Source organism: Curcuma longa, chromosome 11, assembly GCF_044706935.1.
Source record: "Curcuma longa cultivar G26 ecotype Majalengka, Jawa Barat chromosome 11, ITB_CL_G26_1.1, whole genome shotgun sequence".
NCBI lineage: Eukaryota > Viridiplantae > Streptophyta > Magnoliopsida > Zingiberales > Zingiberaceae > Curcuma > Curcuma longa.
Window position 1 is genome coordinate 9,277,331 of NC_133871.1, and position 24,043 is coordinate 9,301,373.

A 24,043-nucleotide genomic window follows, 5' to 3' on the forward strand; every position below is an offset into this window, starting at 1 on the left:
CTCTCTCTCTCTCTCTCCATTTCCCTCGTCCTCCGTCTCGCCCCGGCGTCGGCATGGCCTCGCTCGGCTCCGGCTGCGTCGAGGACGAACTCGAAGGAGGAGCCGGATGGGAGGAGGTGAAGGAGGAGGAGGCGACGGATCGGCTGGCGTCGGAGGTCGAGCGCGCGCTCTCAATCGAGGAGGCCGTCAAGGCGCTGCTGCAGGGCCTCGGAGAGGATCACGAGCGGGAGGGCCTCCGGAGGACGCCGCATCGCGTGGCCGAGGCCTTCCGCGGAGGAACCAGAGGTTTGCGTTCGTTTTATTGTAGATCTGCTGCTACGCCGTTGGTCCCCTTTTTTGTCCCTTTGTGTTTTATACTATCTGTCTACCCTCTTCCGTTGCTTTATTTTAGCCAGCATAGTCACTCTGTTTAGATATCTGCCATCGCTTTCCTAATGTCCTTTATTTGGCGAGGAAAGTTAAATTTCAGTATTGCTGTGTAGTCCTTAGCAACCAAAATGCTTTCTTTACACAAGGATAAGTTCTAAGTAGTATGCTCTGCTCTGCTTGCTTGCTAAAGAAACCTTCAGAACCTGTATTGTTTAGATTTACTATTCGAATAGAAAACTTCAATTCATACTCGAGAAGAAAGTCCATTTTATCAGCATTCTTATCCTACAATTTGCTCTCTTACTTGTGTTACAAATTACTGACTTACTAATGCACAAAAAGATCTGTAAGAAACTGGTTGTTTGTATTGGTGTTTGGAATAGTTCGATCAAATTCTTAAAGTGAGCCAATCTTTTCTGTAATAGGGTACAAACAAAAGGTGAAAGACATTGTGCAGGGTGCCTTGTTTCCAGAAGCTGGACTGAATCCGGGAGTCGGCTATGCAGGAGGGGTCGGTGGACTAGTGGTTGTTCGCGACATCAACCTGTTTTCCTACTGTGAGTCTTGCTTGCTTCCATTTAGCATCAAGTGCCATGTTGGCTATGTGCCATCCGGAGGGCATGTCGTCGGCCTGAGTAAGCTGTCGCGAGTTGCAGATGTATTTGCAAGGAGATTTCAGGATCCTAAAAGACTAGCAAGAGAAATTTGTGCAGCATTGCATAACAGCATTAACCCGGCTGGTGTTGCTGTCTCTCTTCAATGTTGCCACATGAAATTTAACCATCTGTGTGACACCAATTTTACTCATTCGACCATATCAGATATGCGAAACTGGGGAACGGTTTTAGTTTCTTCCAGGTCTGGAGTTTTTAAGGAAGAGAAGAACTCTTTGTGGGATGATTTCAAGTCTCTTCTGAAACTAAGTGGTGCGGTCATCAAAGGAGGAGATACACACCATTCTCATGTTACTTCCTGGTGTCCGGCGAGGTCTCTTGAAGTACCTGTGTCCAGTGGACATTGTGCGAGAAACTCCAAAAATGGAAAGACTTCTTCCACTACAGTAGTGTCACAGGCTTCTATGGTGGCTGCAGTTGCTTCAATTCTCCACTCCCTTGGTGAAGATACTTTGAGGAAAGAACTCTTGGGCACTCCGGACCGTTACGTCCAATGGCTTCTGAATTTTAAGAGCTCTAACTGGGGCTTAGATTTGAACAGCCTTGATATCTGTAAAGTGAACTCTTGTGTTGTGAAAGATGGAAATACTGACAGCAAGAATGAGATGCAAACAGAGCTAGGTATTCCTTTCTTCTCGCTGTGTGAGCACCATCTCTTACCATTTCATGGTGTTGTGCACATAGGATACTTGATCAAACAAGAGGGTATTTATATCGAGCAGTCAGCTTTGCAGCAAATGGTTCAGTTCTTTGCTTGCAAGCTCCAAGTTCAAGAGAGATTAACCAGACAAATAGCAGAAGCAGTTTATTCTAGCCTCAATGTCGGAGTAATGGTTGTCGTCGAAGCCCACCATAACTGCATGATATCGAGGGGGATCGAGAAAGTAGGGAGCAACACAGCTACTATAGCAGCTTTGGGCCAGTTTTCTAGTGATTCAAACACCAAGGCTTTATTTTTGCAGACAATTGCCAGTAATGCTACTTCTGGGATTTGATCTGGATGGATTGTGCTACATTTACAATGCAACTATCTTGTTCATTCCGAAGGTAAAACATTAAGTTGAGTACCTAGAAAGCTTAGATTCCGAACGCCCGAGAAAATTCTAGGATTTGCATAATCCTGAGAAAAATGGTAAGGAACATAAATAAATTTGATTCTCCTCTAGTAATGTTGCATCTATGCAACATCTTTGTTTGTGGAAGTGAGTAGCATTGCGTACATCCAACGATTTTGTTGGTTAGGAGTAGTTTATGTTGTTGTTAACAATCATGGTTTATCGAACCGATCCTTTGTAACCCTTTTCTTTATCGAGAGAGGTAATTTCTACTTGCTGTTGCTGGGTTCCTATGTCATTTCTATCAAAGTTATGGCTCTGTTACTAGTAAGTTTCCATTCAACACAAGGCAAAATAGTCACTCTCTGGCTTGTTTGTTATATTTTTATAATGTGTTGATCCCAAGTGACTATACTCTGGTAATTGGAGACAAACAAACTAAATGAAAAGGGATTACAACTCAGTTTATGCTTTTGATCAGAGATCTAAGTTTATATATATAAACTACAATTGACACTTTCCACATCAAACAGAAGGCTCTAGATAGTTGACAATAAGGTTACCAAAAATCTCCACAAGAACACTTTCCACATTCGAAATGGTGAAACCTATTTGCATCTCGCACAACTATCGATCTCCCAGTTATGGCACTGATCAACTTTAGAACAGCATGACAGTCTGTGCAAACACGAAGGTTCTTCACGATCCGAATTGTGGTTCCTGGGATCGACTTGAGAAGCCCGAAGGCAACAGCCAATCTCTCGCTATGCAAGAACAGCTGCTGCTCTTTCTCGCACTCTTCCAAGTCGTGCATGACGGAGCTTGCGTCCGGCACATATCCTCTCCTTCTCATCTCGATGTCCAGTTCATCGAGCAATCTAACGATCTCGACTCTCATACCCTGCGGAATTTCTCCGGCCGTAAACAAACAGCTCTCTTTGCCCAAGTCAATCCAACTGTAACCTGGCTGTTTCTTGATCTCCATATCATCCATCGCCTTCCTCACTCTGACCACGGATTCCCATTTGCCAGCAGCAGCAAATGCATTGGACAGCAAGATGTAGGTCGAAGGGTCCTTGGGATTCATGCTCAGCAACTGATCGGCCACCTTTATGCTCCTCGCGGCATCGCCGTGCTTCATGCAAGCACTCAGCAGGGCTGCCCAGATAGCTTCGTCAGGCACATACGGCATCGACTGAATGACATGCTCTGCTTCAGCTAGATGCCCTGATCGACTGAGAAGATCCAACAAGCACGTATAGTGCTGCAACGAAGGCCTGATGCCATGCTCCTCGACCATCAAATCGAACATATCCCGCCCTTTTTGAACAAGCCCGGCGTGGCTGCAAGCGTAGATCAATCCGACAAAAGTCACACCATTGGGTTGCACTCCTGCAAGAATCATCTGATCATACAAATGCAGTGCGTCCTCAGCTCGGCCGTGCTGTGCCTCCCCGACGACCATGGTCGTCCAGGAAACAACGTCTCGCACGGTGAGGCTGAGGAAGACTGATCTCGCGGAGTCGATGTCGCTGCACTTTGCATACATGTCCACAAGAGCATTGCCGACTATGAAGCTTGATTCATACCCAAGTGCCCAGACGAGCCCATGGAGCTGCCTGCCCAATTGGAGCGTCGCCAAATCGGCGGCGGTGCCAATGACAGCGGAGAGAACAAAGGCATTGTCGATCTCCACTTCTTGCCTCCTCATTTCTACAAACTTCTTGGCCGCATGGAAGCTTTCCCCGCTCTGAAGGAAGCCAGAGATCAAAGCCGTCCAGGCGAAGATGTTTCTGTGCGGCATTTGGTCGAACAGCTCCAGGGCTTGGGCCTTTCGGCCATTGGAAGCGTATCCGGAAACCATAGCAGTCCAGCAGACAAGATTCTTCTCGGGAATTGTGTCGAACACCTTCCGAGCATCATCGACGGCGCCGCGCTTGGAGTACATGTCGACAAGAGAAGACTTGACGACGTTGTCGTCGTGGAACAGAGACGAGAGGAAGTGGGCGTGGACTTGTTTGCCGAGACGAAGGGAGCCGACACGGGAGCAGGCCTTCGCGAGGGTGGCGAAGATGAATCCGTCGGGCGGAACGGCGTCCGCGGAAACCATGCGGCGGAAGTGAAGAAGCGCCTCGGAAGGGCGATCGGAGTTGGAGAGGGCGGAGAGGAAGGAGGAGTAGAAGACGGCGTCCCTGTGGGGGGATTCGTCGAACAGGCGGTGGGCCTCGGACAGGAGGCCGGATTTGGCGTAGGCATCGAGGAGGGCGGTGGGGTACGGGGGCCAGCGGCTAACGCCGGACTTGAGGATGTGAGCGTGGAGCTGGCGGCAGGCAGCGGTATCGCGGCGGCGGACGGAGGATTGGAGGAGCGAGATGGCGACGGGCCGTGATGAAGTGAGGAGAGGTGGCATTCATTACTCGAATGAACCGGTCGAGCTGCAGCAGGTCGCAGAGAGAGGAGGAAGAAATTCACTTGGACCCTAAACTTTATCACAAATTTCACTTCTCCTTTCGTACATATTTTTATAAGGACATAGAAATAAAAAAATGCCGCGATAGGACATCCAAATTGTCACCTAAGACTGCGTTTGTTTTAATCACCTACAGAGACAGAAATAGGATTTTTGTCTCCGTCTTAATAGAATTTTTCCACTTCAAATGGGAAGCACAATGGAGACAAAGGATGTTGGGTCACGCCGCCGTCCGGTCACCGCCGACGGAGACCATTGTAAATGCGTCCCTGTCTCTACTGTCTCTGTATTTCTGTATTTCTGTCTCTGTATTTTTATTTCTTAAACCAAACGCAGCCTAAGTATTTACAGTTTGATCCCTAGTTACGATGTATTTGTATAAATTTTTCTTCAAATGGGGAGCACAATCAAAGGATGTTGGGCGTCTGACGTGCACTTCCCGATTTATCTTGGTAGAAAACTTCTGTGGGTTCAAATCAGCCATCCAGAGATAATTAATGAGGTTAACTGGGATTTATCATTTTTTTAAATAAGAGCATAGATAAAAAATGCCCCCATCAAAAGTTTTTTTATTTATTTTAGCACTCTTGTAATAATTATAGACTAACCGTTATTACATGTTAAATAAATCTAATTTAATTAAAATTATTTTAAATTTATTATAATAAGTATTTTTGATAAGTTAAATGTTTTAAAAAATTATTTTAATATATTATAATAGTTATAATGTAGCTAATACATATATTTCATAATTATTATACATTGTAATAAGTATTTTATAGTTGCATAATAATATTGAAATAATAATATTTTTGATTTTTTAAATAAGGAACGTCTTTTTAATAAAAATAATAATTAAGGGTATTTTTTATTTTTTGCCATTTAAAAAATACTAATCCATCCTATTGTTTTTAAAAAATAAATCTCTTTTACAATGCTACTTAGTGACAAATTTAAAGTTTATGGTGATATTTTATAGTTCCATGGTGAATTATGTTCTTTTTATTAGAAAACATCTTCAATAAAATCATTAAGTTGAGTGTTCCCTATTTTCATTAAGTTGTGGATTACGATGATATAATAATAATAAAATATTTTTATAATTAATTAGATATTTATGGATTAATTCTTAATTACGATACACAAAAAACCAATGTTGTGTTCCTAGACCTAAGGGTGTAAAAATAAGATTTTTAAAACTCTAGAGGTCTGTCGACAATTCTAAAACTAAAAAGGTCTTTTTGAAAAATGCGTATTTTCCTAAGCCTTTTTGTGTAAGATCAGAGCTATAAACAAACAAAAGAAAAGGAAACAGAAAATTGAAAAAGGGAAAAACCAAAATCTCGTTTCTTTTGTTGTTTCGTTCGTCTTCCAGATCTCAGATTCAAGCTCGATCTCCGTCTCGATTGTGCACTCTTCCCGATTCGATCCGAGTTCATCAGCATTCAAGCCTTCGATGCGCTGAATCTTCGTGAACGGCTTGGAATTAGGATCAGTTCGCGTCGGCAGACCATTTCGATCCGTCACGGAGGAGTTCGTCCTAGGGTTTTTGGTAAGGTGAATCCGGTGGAGTTGGGGGAGATTAAAGCCGCAGAGATAAGCGCAGATGGAGCAGCTGAAGACGATCGGAAGGGAGCTGGCGATGGGCTCCCAGGGCGGCGCGTGGGCGGGCCAGTCCAAGGAGTTCCTGGACCTGGTGAAGTCGATCGGGGAGGCGCGCTCCAAGGCGGAAGAGGACCGCATCATACTGCGGGAGATCGAGTCCCTTCGACGCAGGATCGCTGAGCCCGACGTGCCGCGACGCAGGATGAAGGATTATATTATTCGCCTCGTCTACGCCGAGATGCTTGGCCATGACGCCTCCTTTGGCTACATCCACGCCGTCAAGATGACCCACGACGATTCCCTCCCTCTCAAGCGTACCGGCTACCTCGCCGTCACCCTCTTCCTCAACGACGATCATGATCTGATCATACTAATTATCAATACTATCCAGAAGGACCTCCGCTCGGATAACTATCTGGTTGTCTGCGCTGCCCTCACTGCCGCCTGCAAGCTCATCAACGAGGAGACTATCCCTGCTGTTCTTCCTCAGGTGGTTGACCTCCTTGCTCATCCAAAGGAAACCGTCCGCAAGAAGGCTGTGATGACACTCCATCGCTTCTACCAACGTTCACCCGCCTCCGTGTCCCACCTCATTTCCAACTTCAGAAAGGTATCTGCTTTCCCATTTCCATATCCTGCCTGCTTGCATGTATTGTATGACATTGCAACTTGCGACTAAAGCCACCTACATTCAATTCCTGTTCGCAAAAGAATGGTATTGTAGTTTTTCTCTGATTGCATACAAACATGCTTCCTTTGCCTTGATGATTACATTTATGTAACACTATTATCTTTATTCATTAAATGCTACCTTTGCAATTAGTCATGAACTCATGATTGCATCAGTATCGGAAGTTAGTAACATATCTGGACCTTTTACCTTTTATTATGGACTTGAACAAGTGATGCTTCAGATAATGTAGGCGACACTATCACACTAAATAAAGTAAACATATCATAATGAAAGAATAGACCTTGCGTTCAGAATATTGAAGCCAGAAGAACCATAACCCCAATGGCATGGGTTAGATGTAAACAACTGAAATATTTTCACAATGATTGCTGATGTTTGGTTTTATGGAAAAGTATTAAGGGATCCTTTATAGATTCTTAACCGTCTATTTTATAAGTGTCAGCCTTTTTTGCTTTAGTTCAGTCAGTATATCCATTTTGAAACATCTTGAGTTTGCTTATCCATGTTATTGGGAATATGTATTATTGTGTCTCTTCACTTGCTTCAGGAAAACAAAACAAAATCCAGAATAATCAAAGCATTCTAGTTGGTCTAGGTCGTTTCCATATTTTCTATGTTACTCTGATTTGCAAATGTGACCTCACTTCATTTGCTTAAGAATCTAGATAAATTTGGAAGCACAAAGAAAATAAATTATCTGTCCTTGATTATGCCAGTTGGATAAATCCTTTCGTTGTTTAGACAAGTTGACTATGAATCAAAATGCAACATCAGTTGAGGAGAAGAGGAACTAATCAATTTTAAAGCTAGAGTTGAATGTTGTTACCACTTAATGTTGTTGTGTTTTATCAGTTGACAACCTAAGCTAATAAATATGAATATTTTTGTCAATAAATCCCATGTGTTTATCCATTTCTAAGCATTGTGACTTTCTTTTTGGTTTGTTCTGTGATATGATACTATAGTATTTAAAGAGATTCTTATAATAGGTATACTATTTTATTAATCAATCTAAAATACAATTTTTCTCTATTATTTAAGTGTTCTTATCATATCTTACAAGCCTTTTTGAGGAGTTAACTCATTTGCCTTCGATCTTTGTCTCAGAGGTTGTGTGATAGTGATCCTGGAGTGATGGGTGCAACACTTTGCCCTCTTTTTGATCTCATTACTGAAGATGTAAATTCATACAAGGATCTTGTCTCCAGCTTTGCTAGCATTCTTAAGCAAGTAGCTGAGAGAAGACTTCCAAAGACATATGATTATCATCAAATGCCTGCTCCATTTATTCAGGTACCCTGCTACATAGAGTGCCTTATCTCTGATTAAAGTTATTTTTTTCCTGCTTAATTTTGGTAGCATTATATTTTATCTTGCAGATAAAACTACTAAAGATTCTTGCATTACTCGGTAGTGGTGATAAGCAAGCAAGTGGCCAAATTTATAATGTACTTAGTGACATATTCAGGAAATGTGAAACATCAAGCAACATTGGGAATGCTGTGCTATACGAATGTATATGTTGTGTCTCATCCATCTATCCAAATGTTAAATTGATGGATGCTGCTGTAGAAGCCACTTCCAAGTTTTTGAAGGCATGCCCAGTTTTCATTTTTGGTTGATGATATTTTGCTATATCTTATGTGGTTCGTTTGCTCGGCAGAGTGATAGTCATAACCTCAAATACATGGGCATTGACGCACTTGGAAGACTTATTAAAATAAATCCAGATATTGCTGAAGAACACCAACTTGCTGTTATTGATTGCTTAGAGGTGATGGATACTCTCTCAAAAACATTCTTAATGCAAATACTGATATTTTCTCAAGAGAAATTGCATGTGTTGATCTCTATATTAGTTTCTTACTCTGAATCACCTGACTTGGTGTTTGCTTACAATTGTAGCAAGAGTATATGCCACTTATTAATTAGTGAAAAGGTTGACAGGTCATAAGAATGAACTATGTACATCATCTTGGGCATTTTCTGGCAATCTACCATTTTATTAATAGTAATCAAACATTCCCCATCAGGTTGCTTGATGTTGCATGCTATGCACATACTGCTTTATGTTGGAAGTAATTCCTGTCCATGCCACTTGGAAATATTTTCTTGCTAATGCTTTGGTGTTTTTATTCTTTTGTTTTATAGAAATTGGCAACATCCATGCGCGTGTGCGTGCGCGTAGATACGCACAGCAGAACAGTATTATTAAAAGCCAAACATGAACTGCTAATATAGAATAATGAACTATATATTGGATTTTGATTAAAAAACATCCAGTTACTATGATCTACTTTAGTTTGATAGTATACATGCAACTGTAAATTAAGCTTGACAAAAAATAAGTCCAATTGACTGGGGAAACCTAGAGGGTAGGGTGGTTACAGAAAATAGAATGCATGGTATTAGCAAGCAGAAATAAACAGAAGAAAGGTAATATAATGCATAGGATACGGTTATATTGATGGATCATTATTGGCAAATAGGTAGTTGATAGTTGACAGATCACTATCTATAGTTTTGCAACACAATCTTAAAGGAGATAATAGGCTAGTTGTTTATCTATTGGCTACAGTTTGATACATAAATGATAACACAGGTTATTGTTTGCATTGTAACATCCTTTATTGCTTTGCTTATATCTGTATAATTTCGACAACAAAATTTTACATGATCTTGCTTCATACTCTCATTGATAGCAAGTCACAGAGTGCATAACTATGTTGTTTTTGGTAAAAGTAGCAATACATGGATTTCAGTAATCACAGACAGTTCAAGCCTACTGAACCCTGGTTTGTCAATGGAGATCTGTGGGATAATTAATCATCTCCTTCTGGTGGATTGATACTAATGATTATTCTGTTCTGTTTATAATCAAGCTTACTTTCCTCAGAAAAAATAACATTCATGTTTCAGACACAATTATCTAGCAGTGATAATTATTTAACTACCTAGCAATTGCCAAATACTAAATATGAAATGTGATTTACTGAGTCAGTTTGCATGGATTCATTTCTACAGGATCCCGATGATACCTTAAAGCGCAAGACCTTTGAATTACTCTATAAAATGACAAAGTCCTCAAATGTTGAAGTAATAGTTGAACGTATGATTGATTATATCATAAATATCGATGATAATCACTACAAAGCAGATATTGCATCACGTTGTGTTGAGCTTGCTGAACAATTTGCACCAAGCAACCAATGGTTTATCCAAGTAATACTCCATGTTGTTTAATTTTATTACATTTTGTACCTTCTTCTAAAACATTTCCTAGAATTGTCTCTTAACTAATGACTTAATCTTTTACTTCCCAGACGATGAATAAGGTCTTTGAGCATGCAGGCGATCTTGTTAATGCTAGAGTTGCACATAATTTAATGCGACTAATTGCTGAAGGATTTGGAGAGGATGATGAAGGTGCTGACAGTCAACTCAGATCCTCTGCAGTAAGTTTGTGGATGCTAGATTTGTTTACTTATCATGGGTAGATTAATTGGAATTAATGTATCACTTTTTGGATTTTGTTAGAATTGTGGTATCACTTTGATACCAATTCCTAGAGATGCGATTGTTCTCTGTTTACCAAAATTGTGGTATAAAAGTGACCAGACTAACTATTTACCAAAATTGTCTTTTTTATTGTTCAAGTTAGTCTGGACAGATTTTTGAATGACAGAAAATTGGATGTTCTGCATGGAGTCATCAGTCATCTCTCTTTATTGTTTATTTTCATCTTTTTGTTCCTATTGGATATCCGTAACTTCTATTTCTTCTATTCAGGTTGATTCTTACTTGCGCATTCTTGGGGAACCAAAGCTTCCTTCTTTGTTTTTGCAGGTCTACTGCTTTTCTTGTTACATTTTACTTTTTCATTTGGTTACCTATTTTATGTGCCTATATAATGCTCTTAATGAATGGTACTTAAGCTCAGGTCATATGCTGGGTTCTTGGAGAATATGGAACTGCAGATGGGAAATACACTGCTGCATCTATAATTGGAAAGTTATGCGATGTTACTGAGGCACATTTATGCAATGATACAGTCAAGGTCAATCTCTTAATCACGTTTTTGCTTGTGACAGAGAAATTTACTTCCCTCACTATGATATGTTAACATTTTTATTTTTTATTTATTTTTACAATTTCTCAGCCTACTAGACATACAGAAGAGTTCTGGTGTACAATGAAAAATCTAGACTTATGCTAAAATGTTTTTATCTATAACATTGATGCCTGTTTGCTTTTTTGGATTATTACCACCTTGCATGGATGTAGCATTCATGCTTAACATTTCTTTTTGGCTTAATGATTTGCACTTAAGGATTTGGATCATCGTGGTATACAGCAGAAGTTGCTTTCCTTAGTTCAATAGTAAAAGGAACTCTTTCTCCTTACTTTAAATGCAAAATTGATCTGCATCTCAAAGCCAAAGACTTGGCTTGTAGTTAATTGTTCATTTTTTAAATATTTTTGTTATTTGATATGCTCATCACACTTCTTTTTCCTAGTGAATTTTCTCCTTATTTTGATTTAGTTTATGTTCATTTGGAAATTTTTCCTAAGAACTATGCCCTAGAGAAATTTTTATGAAATTCTACTTTATTTCTAATGTTTCTGCCAAGAAGTCACTAAGATTATATTTGCATGCTAAAATCAAATAAATGTAACAGAATAAGCAGGAGGTGAATAGAGTAGGGTGGAGGAAATGCACTTAATGAAGGTTAGTTGGAACTAATGATTGATATGGGGCTCAACTCCATGTTACAGGGAGATAATAATTAATGAACAAATGTGTATCATAGTGGGTGGTATCACTCGTTTTCATACCTGCCATGAATTTTAAAATTAAAGCAATTTTTTAAATAATAAGTTCATTTTTTGTGTGTGAATTTGAACAGTTCAGAATTCTTATGTACCATATAACAGAGAATAATTAATATGAATCACTGTATCATATGAGGACCCAAGCAAGCACCCTGCTTGTTCTGTTATTCTCTTGCTCTACTAAATGGGACCAAACTCGTCAGCAGAGATGTCAAATCAAACCGTCCAACCCAAACTTTTGGACCAAGTGAAGGAGATGTTGCCTTAGAGTTTCTGAAACAATTACCTGAATATATGAGACAAATGGACTTTGTGCACTAAAGCTAAATTATGTGATTACGTACTATTAGGAAATGCATTAAAATAGACACATTGTTTTGGTTGTATGGTTGACTAGTAGTTTATCTATTCATCTGCTTATTTTGTTATTATAATGCATCTATTTAGCAAAGGACATTGTCTTTCAAATTTGTGATAGGCTTATGCAATATCAGCAATCATGAAGATTTGTGCATTTGAGATTGCTGCAGGAAGAAAAGTGGAAATGTTGCCTGAGGTAATACTTGTATTTGCATTGTATGCCTAGAGAGTATAATTGAGCTGATCTTTTCTATTGTAAAATTGGGTCTTTCTTGCTTAAATTATGTACTTTTGCTAATACTGCAGTCATTGTTTCTATTGCCTTTGCAGTGTCAGTCCTTCATTGATGAACTATCTGCATCACATTCGACAGACTTACAGCAACGTGCTTATGAGCTACAAGCATTGTTGTGTTTAGATAGTCAAGCAGCTGGAAATGTCATGCCACTCGACGCAAGCTGTGAGGATGTTGAGGTAATCATTATGCAGTTTCAGAATTGCATTGCCATAATTCATTGCTTGCATAAGTTATCTTATCTTTGCTATTGGTCTTCTATAGTTGGGTGATGGATGTTAGATATCCCTAAATCTATAAATTGATTCTCTTGTAGTTTAAGCTTCAGTAGTATCTACCTATTAGCTATATTATCAGAGTATGAGTGCACATATCATGAACAACTGGCCATCATGACTTGCTTGTGTAAAGTTCATGGATTATAATTTACATTATCTAGCAATTCATTGGATTTATGATTCAAGTTCCATCCACCTTCATCATGAGGGGGATGCTAAACAATAATCCTCCTTTATGGATGTTTTCATACGAACTTAAGTTTTACTGACCGATAGAATATCCTAAGATGCAGGCTAATTCGACTATAGAATGCAACAGGTAAAAGAGTTTGCACAACTGAAATCTCTTTACCTTACATGGTGAGCATCCTCGAGCATTGGTTCTTTATTAGTGCTTGCAGAACAACTATTAGGGGAAAAAAATCCTAGTTCTCATTCTCTTCTCATATATATATAAATTTGTTTGTGAAAGTATGTTCGGTGGGATTTTTTTTTTCAGTAAGATGGGTGCTATCAAAAGTCACAATTAAATGGATTTTTTTCTTGATGCAATCAAATAATTAAATATCTCTTTCTGTGTAAGAAAGAGATTCATCTTAAGGTTTTTTCCTTTTATTTCTGTGTAACTCTAAAACAAGGTGAGATGGTATAGAATGTGTTTAAAAATTACTAATTTCTCTGACTATAGAAGAGATAAATCTATTGTAAATAGGACAGCAAGATCAAAGAAATTATTAGTTTACTAATGTAATAAAATATAGTTTTAATCAATTTGATTATTACCAACGATAGTGCCTTTACATAGTGTTCAATGGAAGGATAACATTCGTGTATTAAAACCCCAAAGTAGTTGGGGCAAATATGGCTTGATGGCAAAGGTTTTTTTTTTTTTTGAAACTTTAGAATTTTTTTCAAACCAAATATAGTGTATATTTCCCTGAAAAACTTTGTGGTTTCTTAGTCTCAGAAAATTGTTTTGACTCAATTGCAACTATCTTAAGTTAAAAGGCAAATATCTTAAGTTAGAAAGTGAATATTTTTAATTCCTTGCTGCTCCAATAAGCTGATGAGGTGTTTTCTTTCAGGTTGATAAGGATCTTTCGTTCCTGATCAATTTTGTACAACAATCCATTGAGAAGGGAGCAAATCCATACCTTCCCGAGAGCGAACGACTAGGCATGTCTGGTGTAAGCAGCTTTAGAAGTCCATACCAGCAAGAAGCTTCCAGTCATTCACTTAGATTTGAAGCATATGAGCTTCCGAAGCCATCTTCTATACCTGTTATTCCTCAAGCATCCATTTTGACTCCAACTACGGATCTTGTTCTAGTGCCTGAGAATACTTATTACAGAGAAAATAATCAGGCTTCTAAGCTACCTGGTGGCCCTGAAGCCTCTTCTGCAGATTCTGGAATTAAGCTTCGCCTCGATGGTGTTCAGAAGAAGTGGGGTAAACCTACATATTCATCTTCTTCATCTAGCACTACTTCAGTGGTGAAGACAACAAATGGAGTTGTGGCGCATCAAGATGGCATCAGGTCTCATTCACGAGATACCACATATGATTCAAGGAGACAACAGCCTGAAGTTTCGGTAGAAAAACAAAGGTTAGCAGCCTCGCTTTTTGGTGCTTCAGCCAGTAAAACTGAGAAGAAGGCAACAATGGCCCAGAAGACACCCAAAGGAAGTTCTGCAAACACTGAGAAATCCAGCGTGGCCAGATCTGTCAGTCCTGGAACTTCCAAGGAGAAAACTGCCCCTCCTCCTGATCTCCTTGATTTCGGGGAACCGGTCCCTACAAGTGCTCCAACTATTGATCCCTTCAAAGAGTTGGAAGGGCTTATAGAGCCAGCTTCAGCACTGGCCCCGCTCGATAATCCTGTCACAACTGGTGGTGCCAAAGCACCGGATCTGATGGCACTGCACATGGATACACCACCAAGCAGATCCAGCACTTCTCTCAGTTTGGCTTCTGAAGGCACCTATTCTGCCGATAAGAGTTCATACACGGAGAAACCCATGATAGCAGTTAAGAAGGGTCCAAATCTACAAGATGCATTGCACAAGGATGCAACCGCCAGGCAGGTTGGTGTGACACCAACTGGAAATAACCCCAACTTGTTCAGAGACTTGTTGGGCTGAAAAGTGCACAGTGTGGTTTCACATCTTAGCTCATTAGACAATCTCGACAAGAACCCCGGGTTCAATGGTCGTGGTATCTCTGGTGGATTCTTTCACACATACAACGAGTGTGAGTTGATGATTTGCTTGCTTACATTGGTTCGATCTATAGAAGAGTGCATTTGCAAGGCTCATTGAGTAAATTTAGATGGGATTTTTTTTTCTCTTTTTGAGGTGAAAAATAGGACTTCCTCAAACAAGGTGTATAACATGGTTGGCCAATTTGTAGATGTGCTTTAGTTCTATCTGTAGAGAAGAAGACACTCAAACATGCGACCAAAACGGAAGCCATCATTCGCCCCACTTATTGCATTTGTTGCTTCTCCGGCGAGAGTTGCTCGACTGGTATTTTTTTTTCTTTTAATCCATTGTATTTTCTAGAATAGAATTTAAGATTTATGCCTGGACTTTTTTTTTGCTTCTTCTTCTGTTGGTTTTGTGCAAGCACAATTTTAAGTGTAATTCTTATATTGCGAACTCGTGTGATGTGCAGGAAAGCATCATGTGGTGGGTGTATGATGAAATTTCTTTGGGAACGGTTAGTGATAATACTCATCGAATTGTCGAAGTAATTTTTGCAAATATTTCAATAAATTGTCTGCATATGCTCAGAATAGTCGCTCAGAGCCTCACATTCAATTGTGGCATGTGAAATTCTCTTCCCTTAGGGCTTCTTTACACCAAGGTCGTGTTTGTTTTTCAATCTAAGTGTTAATTCTGAAAGTAGTATAATTTATGCACACTTAGAAGTCAACTTTTAAGATGTTCATCTAAATTGGAATTCAAATTTTGATTCGCTTATTGTTTGTTTAAATGTTTTACTACTGTACCATACTCGTGGGGATAATGAGCGGACATGAAAGACTTTTTTTTCATTGAACAAGAGCACAAAGTGAAAGACATTTTCATTGAAATTTTGGCCACCCAAAAGTGGGCGGGTCAATCTATAGGACGAAGAGCTCAATGGAGAATCAGGCCATAAGCCAGAAGCTCAATGTGCATTCAAGCAATGTGCGTCAAGTATTTTTTTGCCTTTGGGGTATAACTGAGTTGGTTATGACGCAGCAGACTTGCAGAAGAATAACAAGGGTTACGTCGTGGTGGATTTCACCTTTTTGCAGAAGTGTAGGTGAGTATAGGTGATGAGGACTTCGGTGTAGTCAAGGAAAGCTGAGGTCGATGGAATTGTGTGGTTGATGGACGACATAGGTAGGAGTCGATGACACTTTCAGAATAAACATTTTTTGCCTCTCCTTTTCTCCCTTTTCTTTTCTTTTCTATCTTCTATTGGCTCAACGTGGCTAGGTCTTCTTTCCTCTATTTGCTATGCCCCTTGTGGTGTCAACATGTGGACTCAAAGTATCTATCAGTTTTTGGTCTGAACATGCTGGTCAATGTTTTAACTTGTAGGTAGCAGCCATATGACATATACCTGTCTAAGCACTTGTCTTCTCACCTTACAAGTTATGAACTTGATTCTTCTCCAAATCACCAAAATTTCACCACTTGGAGTTCAACATTTCATTTACCCAAAAATAAAAAAACAAAACCTCATTGATAATCTTTTAAATAATATACACATATAGACAGACCACTTTGGAAAGTTTATTAATCAATCAGTGGGTGAAGAGTTGGCAGAATCAACTTGAAATTTACTAATACTCAACACCAATAGACCAACCAATCATTGTGGCATATCAGAAAAGGCTCCATTCTAAAAGATTCTAATCTAATCTAATCCAATCCAATCATGACAAGGAAACCAAGAACACACAAAAAAAAAAGGGCTGGAAACATATTGTATGATATATTATACAAGCCTTTTCTGAGTCTTCAGAAAAAACATTAGAAAGCTCAACCTCCAAATCACACAAACTTAAGCATAAAGGCTGATGTAGGGATTGCGGAAGAGTTCGACTTGTTTCAATAGAATATACAAAGTGATATAGAAAGACTAAAATTTTGTACCATGATTGTAGATTAAGCAAAAGGCGTGTGCATACTTGAGAAAGATCGAATGGTACGTACTGGCAGAGTGGTAGTAAGATCCATCATGCTGATAGTGGATGTTTCACGCCATTGTAGGGTTTTGAGTCGTCAGATTTCCTCTTGAGAGCAATGATCCAGGTAACAATCTCCAAAAACAAGGCGATAGCGGCTAGAATGCAGATTGCAATGATGTAAGCCACTGTCCATTTGTGATCGATGCTCAAGACCTTGAGGCCTTCAAAGACGTTGGCGATGCCTAAGGAGATGACAGTGTATCCGACCAAGTGATGGTAGATATTCCAATAGAATCTGTATTTATGATCCTGGTTTGGCCTCAGGAATAGAGCGAAAACCTAAAAACACATACAATTTGGCCACAAGACAGCAGCATTTAGTACAACGTCAATTGTTGTATAGTAAGGATTTTAGCTATACCGAAACAAAAGCTCGCAGTATCACATATCTTTTAATCCAATCATGCAAATCAAACTTTGATTCAAATGTATCAAAGGTTGCAATGCTTGTCTTACCTGTAAGGTTGCTAGCGAAAAGAGGCTTATTCCGATGTTTCGGTGAGTGGTGTATTGAATTCCCTTAGATTTGCTGCCGAGATTGAGACCAGTAGCCCAGCCACCAACTCCAACTCCATAGCCGATAATCTGACATGTTACGTGGAGATAAAACCATGCAGGGTCTGCTGACTTGAATGTTTTCAGATATCTAGCAAAGATCGCGCCCGCCGGAAGCAAAATTCCCCAACTCACAGCGTTCAGCATGCCATGCACCTACATAACATGCAAAGTACCTAAAATTCAGATACATCCAAAGCTCCTATAACATTGAAGTTTAAGTAATGCTAGTCAAAGTTAAACCTATTTCAGATATTCGGAATGGGTTTGTGTATCCTATATATGTTTCTATCGTCCTTTTCCTGCCATACTTTTTTCTTTATTTATATTGCGGTGAGCCTATCAACAAAGTCATTTACATTGATGAAATTTCCAACATTCAAAAAGTTTTGAAACACAATAAGCAAACACAATGCAACATACAACAAAATAGTCTGAATCTTCTGACTAACCTAGAAACCTTTACACAATATATATTATAATGGTTTGTTTACTTGGACACAGGGGCTGAGGGGAGGAGGTAAGCAACACATAATATGTACATAAATAATGACACTCTATGTACCACTCTGTTTCGACAGAGTTTGATATTAGAAGCCTCAATCATTCAACTGCTTTGGGGTCAGGTGTGATACAAAGCAAGGAAATTTCAGGACAGTAGAGCTACCAAGTGGATAGTTCCTCATTTCCTAGTGTTTTGGTGCAATACAAATTCATGGCCAACAGAAAATGTGAAAAGCAGCACTTCACAAGCCCCCTCCACCACCTCCACGAGCCAGCTCAAACATCATTCTGCCAATCCCAACGAACCCTTCAGGCCATTTTGGCCGGCCCTCTCCAACAATCAATCCTCTATGAACCCAATATCCAATAGCACAATCAAACAATGAAAACTAAACCATTTTCTCTTGTAGCAAACTATAAGGCTTTCAACATTTACTATCCGTAAGAAATGAAAGTTTTCTAAGACGAAAAGGACAAAGTTTGCATTTTGGCTAAGCTGATCCGAAGACCTCAGTGGCAAAAATATCTATATCAAAGGAACACAGACCACGAATACTAATAATTTCTCAATAAGAAAACTGTGGACCTTCCTTGAATTCTATAGATACTTCCAAATCCAGACCACCATAAAATCTTGAGAGAAAAAATATTAATAATTAGGAAACAAATCGATCAATTGACTTTTCTGACTCAAGGTTGACTCCTAGTCAATCATATGCCAAAAGATGATAATTTTAGGTAAATTGTAGGTCAAAATTGGGTAAGTTCACTCACATTCTTGCTCTTGGTAGTGGAACTGCCGGCGCTGGACTGGGAGGTCGCTCCCCTGATGAGATCCACCTTGCCCGTGGACTGCAAGTTCGCCGGCTGGACGTCGTGGGGTTGCGGAGCCCCGCTCGACACTGACGGCCCCACTTGCCATATCTGGTTCACCGTCGTCGTCCCCGACGGCAGCTTCAGCTTCGCGAAGATCCGCATCACCCCGCCGGACTGCTCCGCCGCCAGATCTGACGTCTCAAACGCGATCGGCCCCTCCTTCACGTCGTACCCCTTGATGCTGTACGTCCCCGCCCCCATGGACCCGTCGGGCTGCCGGAACGCGATGAGCGCCTGGGCCCCGTCCATTCCCTGCCCGGTCGGGTTGATCGCCCAGGCCACCCACCCATCCGGCTGCGCCGGCGGAGCGACGAACGCGACGGAGAGGTTGCCCGAGGCGGCGTCGTAGGACCAGTGGAGCGAGGCGGAGAGGTGCGGGAGGTCGCTGCAGGTCGCGTAGACGCGGTTGGAGCCCAAGGAGGCGGAGGAGCACGAGGAAGCCCCGGAGGCGAAGCCTCCGAGGAGGAGGAGGAAGAGGGCGACGGGAAGCGCGAGGCGAAGCCCTAGAGCTACCATGCTCCGGTCGCGGTGGTCTCCCAGCCGGCGAAAGGGGAATTAATAAGCCGATCAAGGGGCTAAATGCAAAAACCTCGTCGGGAGGGGCTTCTTTATAAATTCGAAGTAGGCGAGGCGTGGAAGCGCTAAAAGCAGGTGAGAGCAGAGAGCCCGCGCGTGGCGGAGTCGCTTTACAGAGGAAGAGGCGTGTGCTGTTCCGCAGGACGGTTTATTAGTTAAGCTGCGCTTGACACGTGCGGTTCCCGGGCGACGACGTACGTTGGCTACGTAACGCACTAACGCTCATGGATGGAAAAGGAGAATCCGTTACGTGAGGTGGGGGTGGGGTGGGTGAGGTGGGTTGTGACTGGATACGACTTAAGCAACGACCACCGCGACGCATGCCATTGGGTGGCATGCGGAAGAGTAAATGGTAGAATTATAAATGAAGTAAATTTAATATTTATCGTAATAAAAAATTATTTTTCCTAATTAAATAAATAATATTTAAAACTAATTAAATTAAATTGTATATATATATATAATTCTGATATCATATGCACATATGTGCGTGTAGCGTTTGTGACAAAAAATTTCAGATGTTTAAAATAAAAATAATATTATTTTATAATTTTTTTTACGATTAAATTATTTAGGATTTTATCTTTAAAATTTAAGAATTAGGTTACAATATTAAATAAAAAAAATTTAATTATTGCTAACAAGATGTGTGAGATAAAAAATATGAGATAACAATTCAACACGCTCTGTAAATTTTTCTTATTTAAAATTTTTTATATTTAATACTATAACTTAATTTCTAAATCTTAAAAAAAAACTTAAATAGCTATTCTTATTTCTATCGCACATAAATAACGTGTAGGATATATATATATAAACTGGGGTAAAATCTCGTCTAATCCTAAAATCTTTAATCTTAAAAAAAATTTTAAAAAAATATTGAACATCTAAATTATAAAAAATGAACATTTAAAATGAATAAAAAATATAAACATTACCATTCAAATGGTTGAGTTTAAAATATAAAAATTTTAAATAATTAAACAAGTGTAAACTAAGAAGAGCTCGAACATCGAAATAAACTAAGTTCAAACTAAAAAAAAAATCAAATCAAGCTTTAATATTCATTAATACTTTAGTTCATTCAAGTTCAATTTAATTTATCTTAATTATCTTATTAAACAAGTTTAGTGGGATAATAAGACTCATGCTCGTCTGACCAATCTATTCCTCTCCGCGGATGGAAAATTTCCCCTTCTTTCCCAGTAAACACGGTTGGTAAACAATGGATGAACGTCTCCGCTCGCCTGCCACTCCTCTTCCAATCCACCCTCATCGGTTTTTCGGTAGGGTAGATGCGTGGGTTGGTGAGTAACGCGTAAACGATAAGAGGAAGCGGACGATGCGACCAAATCGAGAAAACAGAGACAGAGCGGTGACAGCGACCGGTTGACGGCCACCATTAATTACGATCGCTGCCATCGTGGTCGACGTCATCCTGCCGTCTGCATGACGCGTAGGTTTGTGGCAGCCAGCCCGTTACGGAGTATATAACATTATAAATAAAAAAAAAGGTTTTATTCAGAAAGCAATTGAATCATTTTTTATAATATTTTTCTTATTAAAAAGTGAGTCTAAATAAATAGGAAAGTTAAAATCTTTACTGTATCTCAAGAATAATATATGTTTTTTATTTATTTTATTTTTTAAAAAAAATATTATTGATTTAAACATTGTGAACAAATAAAATGCAATATCATGTGGTTTGAGATTTGTAAAAGCTTATCGACATGATTGGATTAGATGAGTCAAGTAATTAGGTAGGAGAACCAAACTCATTATGTGCCAAGGCAATATCCACATCATTCGTAATTAATTATAACTTCTTAATTTACCTCTTCACATGTGATCATAAAACCTATAAAACCACTAAAATGACAAATTCTATTTTTTACTGAAGAAAAAATCAATAAGTGAACTAAATTGGACGAGAAAGCACTTGAAGCCAATTTAATGGATCAAGACGAACAAATTGATCTAACAAATATGAACAAAAAAAAAAACTGATTTGAGTAAGCCATCAAACTAAAGTAGTTGATCAAGCCAATTGGGCCAGACAAACAGATTAAGTAGATCAAACAGATATATCAACCAAGGCATTCCGGTGGATAGACTGAACAATCAAGATGGACATGTTGACTAAACTAGTTAATAGAGTAGGTTGGCTAAGCCAATTAGGTCTTATATGCCAATAAACAAAAGAAGCAAATATCAAAGAAGGCAGTTTTAGTTGAAAAAAATACACGATCCGGCACCAAAATTTTAAGTTTAGCTCAAAAGAAGGCAAAGGTGACCATGTCTGGGAAGTTCACAAGTGAAGAATGCTCAACGGTTTGCCTTGGCAACACGCTCAATCTCGTCCTTCTTCTTGATAGCATAGCTGTTAAACGCATGCACAGTGTGAGGTTCATATGCAATAAAAAGAATTATAAAGGATCAACTCTTGAAGCTTTCTACCTGTTAGAAGAACCTTTAGCAGCATTAATCAACTCATCAGCAAGGCACTCGGCGATGGTCTTGATGTTTCTGAAAGCGCTTTCCCGGGCACCTGTGGTGAGGAGATATATTGCCTGGTTAACCCGCCTCAGTGGAGAGATATCGACTGCCTGACGTCTGACGACACCAGCGGAACCAATTCAAGTGGCATCTTCTCTTGGACCACTGCAATGCAAAAAAAGGCCACAGAAAAGGTGACCATCAATTGTCATGGTTCATAGTTGGAATGAAGTTTATGGATTAAGTTGCAACATGAGACAAGAAAGTTAGCCCTCATGATACTATAGTGATTGATCATAGTGTTTTCACTGATAACAAACAACTATCTAGCAAAACAACAATTTCTCAATTACAGAAAGCAGTAGCTTCCAAACCAGTACAAGATATGACAGCAAACTTCTAAGGAAGAAGAGAACTATGCAAGTTCAGTTATATATATTTAGGAACAATTCAATGTCGGAAATGGTGCACTAGATTTTTTTTTTTGACCAAACATCTGACAATGAGAATCCTGTGTTCAATAAAAAGGTTACTATATTTCTGATATGTAAGACTCAGGTTACTATATTTCCAGCTCACATTATTTAGATTAGGTCAGTCTAAATTTTCTAGGGTGCAAATTATTCTAGAAATTAAATGACAAATCAAGAAACACAAATGAAAAGCATAAGAAAGTAAGAAATAGATTGCCTCACTTGTTACAATGCCCACTGTCTCCAATGAGTTTCAAGTTCAGTGTCAATTACCTGTTAATGATAGCATCAACAATAATTTGGATTGGGTTTGCATCAGTAAGCAAATGAATAATTTCCAGTGTGTGTTTAATTATGCAGACCGCCATGAGCTTCTTGCCATTGTTTCGGCCATGCATCATCAGAGAATTTGTAAGTCTTTCAATAATTGGGCATTGAGCCTTTCGGAACCTCTTAACAGAGTATCTTCCTGCAGTATGCGGAAGATATGTAGCATGTTTTGGCGGAGTCACAGCAATGTAATCAGCAAGTGAGATATCACTGACCTGCACTTAGCAGAGAAAAACCCAACCAGTTCACTTCTAGCAGAAATAGTGAACAATAAATGAATGTCTTTAAAAGTTACTAATTTATCAAGAAATCTTCCATAGTTATTATCACTTGAAAAAGTGAAAGAAATATGTTTATACAATCATAAGCTAACCTTGATTTGTTTCCCTATGGAAGAAGTGGAATGATGTTATAGCAAACCTACAGAAACAGTAGAATGCTTTTATTTATGAATTGAGTTATCAAAAGCCTATGCCCCCTAAAATTTATAGTTTTCTAGTAAATTGAAACCCACTGCAAACATACATTAAATGAGAGATATTAATATGAATAATAAAGAATGCATTTTGCGTTACACATGTGCAATATCCTTGAGCACACAATGTTATACAAGTTCGTTCTTTTCATCAATCTGAATGAAAAATTCTAGTTATCTAAATCCATGCAGTCGCATCAAGCAATGGCTATGTTCAGAAAGAGAGGAGGAACGCCAAAGCGTCAAAACCAACTTTTTTGTTTGAAGAAAAAAAAACAGCCTTTCTGACAAAATGAAGGAAGCGCTAGCTACGACGGCCTGAATACATAAAGCTGACTATACATGCTCAAGAATAGCACCAATCGATCTTGCATGAAAGACATCCAGTCACACAGTCGACAAGTAGTGAACGATCACTCTAAAGTTAAGCAGATGATGCGAGATAAACGAACCTCGACATCGTCGAAGGACCATCGATTGAACAGCTTAACCTCCTGTTGCTGGATCGCCATTAGCGCCGACGGCCGAGAGGGGCGACGAGACTACAAGTGGAGCAGCGGAAACCCTAATGCGAGGGAAGAATACGATTCGAAATCAAGGGTATATATATTGACAGCTCGATCAAGATCTAAATAAATGTACGGTGATGGATCACATGGCTGGCGAACGAATCATTAAGCGTTTAGCAGTCTATTATACACTTCAAAATTTCAAGTTAATTATTTATAAATTCAATCTAAATAAAAAATATTTAAAAAAGAAAATAAGATATATATATATATATATATGTGATTATAAATAAATTGGAGTTTAAAAAAAATAAACTTTTTTTAATGTTTGACATGGATGATACAATAACCTAAATCTAGTTGCAATTTTTTA

The 24,043-nt window shown here is 39.3% G+C and overlaps 5 protein-coding genes across 7 annotated transcripts; 2 read left to right on the forward strand and 3 right to left on the reverse strand.

Annotated features, from left to right (window-relative positions):
- The first annotated feature begins 4 nt into the window (after positions 1–4).
- Positions 5–2,429, forward strand: LOC141840711 (GTP cyclohydrolase 1-like). Its single transcript, XM_074728772.1, has 2 exons — positions 5–285; positions 795–2,429. Exons 1-2 carry the CDS (start codon positions 54–56, stop codon positions 2,036–2,038), a joined length of 1,476 nt encoding a protein of 491 aa, XP_074584873.1. The 5' UTR covers positions 5–53; the 3' UTR covers positions 2,039–2,429.
- A 191-nt stretch (positions 2,430–2,620) lies between these two features.
- On the reverse strand, positions 2,621–4,536 carry LOC141841242 (pentatricopeptide repeat-containing protein At4g14050, mitochondrial). Its single transcript, XM_074729389.1, has one exon. It carries the CDS (start codon positions 4,506–4,508, stop codon positions 2,658–2,660), a length of 1,851 nt encoding a protein of 616 aa, XP_074585490.1. The 5' UTR covers positions 4,509–4,536; the 3' UTR covers positions 2,621–2,657.
- Positions 4,537–5,904: 1,368 nt separating this feature from the next.
- Positions 5,905–15,569, forward strand: LOC141841007 (AP-4 complex subunit epsilon-like). 2 transcript variants are annotated; one of them, XR_012602770.1, is made up of 12 exons: positions 5,905–6,783; positions 7,975–8,160; positions 8,247–8,462; positions 8,531–8,641; positions 9,892–10,089; positions 10,191–10,322; positions 10,657–10,713; positions 10,808–10,924; positions 12,179–12,256; positions 12,391–12,534; positions 13,719–15,158; positions 15,307–15,569. XR_012602770.1 is itself a non-coding variant. In XM_074729122.1 (11 exons), exons 1-11 carry the CDS (start codon positions 6,175–6,177, stop codon positions 14,772–14,774), a joined length of 2,904 nt encoding a protein of 967 aa, XP_074585223.1. In that variant the 5' UTR covers positions 5,905–6,174; the 3' UTR covers positions 14,775–15,569. The 2 variants fall into 2 exon arrangements, 1 of the variants encoding a protein (XP_074585223.1); XM_074729122.1 differs by having other exon boundaries at positions 13,719–15,569.
- Positions 15,570–16,587: 1,018 nt separating this feature from the next.
- Positions 16,588–19,453, reverse strand: LOC141841908 (cytochrome b561 and DOMON domain-containing protein At4g12980-like). Its single transcript, XM_074730104.1, has 3 exons — positions 18,710–19,453; positions 17,333–17,587; positions 16,588–17,155 (listed from the first exon to the last, which is right to left on the reverse strand). The coding sequence occupies exons 1-3, from the start codon at positions 19,325–19,327 to the stop codon at positions 16,865–16,867; spliced, it is 1,164 nt and encodes a 387-aa protein (XP_074586205.1). The 5' UTR covers positions 19,328–19,453; the 3' UTR covers positions 16,588–16,864.
- A 2,041-nt stretch (positions 19,454–21,494) lies between these two features.
- LOC141841910 (small ribosomal subunit protein uS7-like) lies at positions 21,495–23,704 on the reverse strand. 2 transcript variants are annotated; one of them, XM_074730107.1, is made up of 5 exons: positions 23,614–23,704; positions 22,719–22,901; positions 22,579–22,629; positions 21,845–22,048; positions 21,495–21,767 (listed from the first exon to the last, which is right to left on the reverse strand). In XM_074730107.1, exons 1-3 carry the CDS (start codon positions 23,671–23,673, stop codon positions 22,582–22,584), a joined length of 291 nt encoding a protein of 96 aa, XP_074586208.1. In that variant the 5' UTR covers positions 23,674–23,704; the 3' UTR covers positions 21,495–21,767; positions 21,845–22,048; positions 22,579–22,581. The 2 variants fall into 2 exon arrangements, with proteins under 2 accessions (XP_074586208.1, XP_074586207.1); XM_074730106.1 differs by lacking the exon at positions 22,579–22,629 and having other exon boundaries at positions 22,630–22,901.
- Between the last annotated feature and the right edge of the window lie 339 nt (positions 23,705–24,043).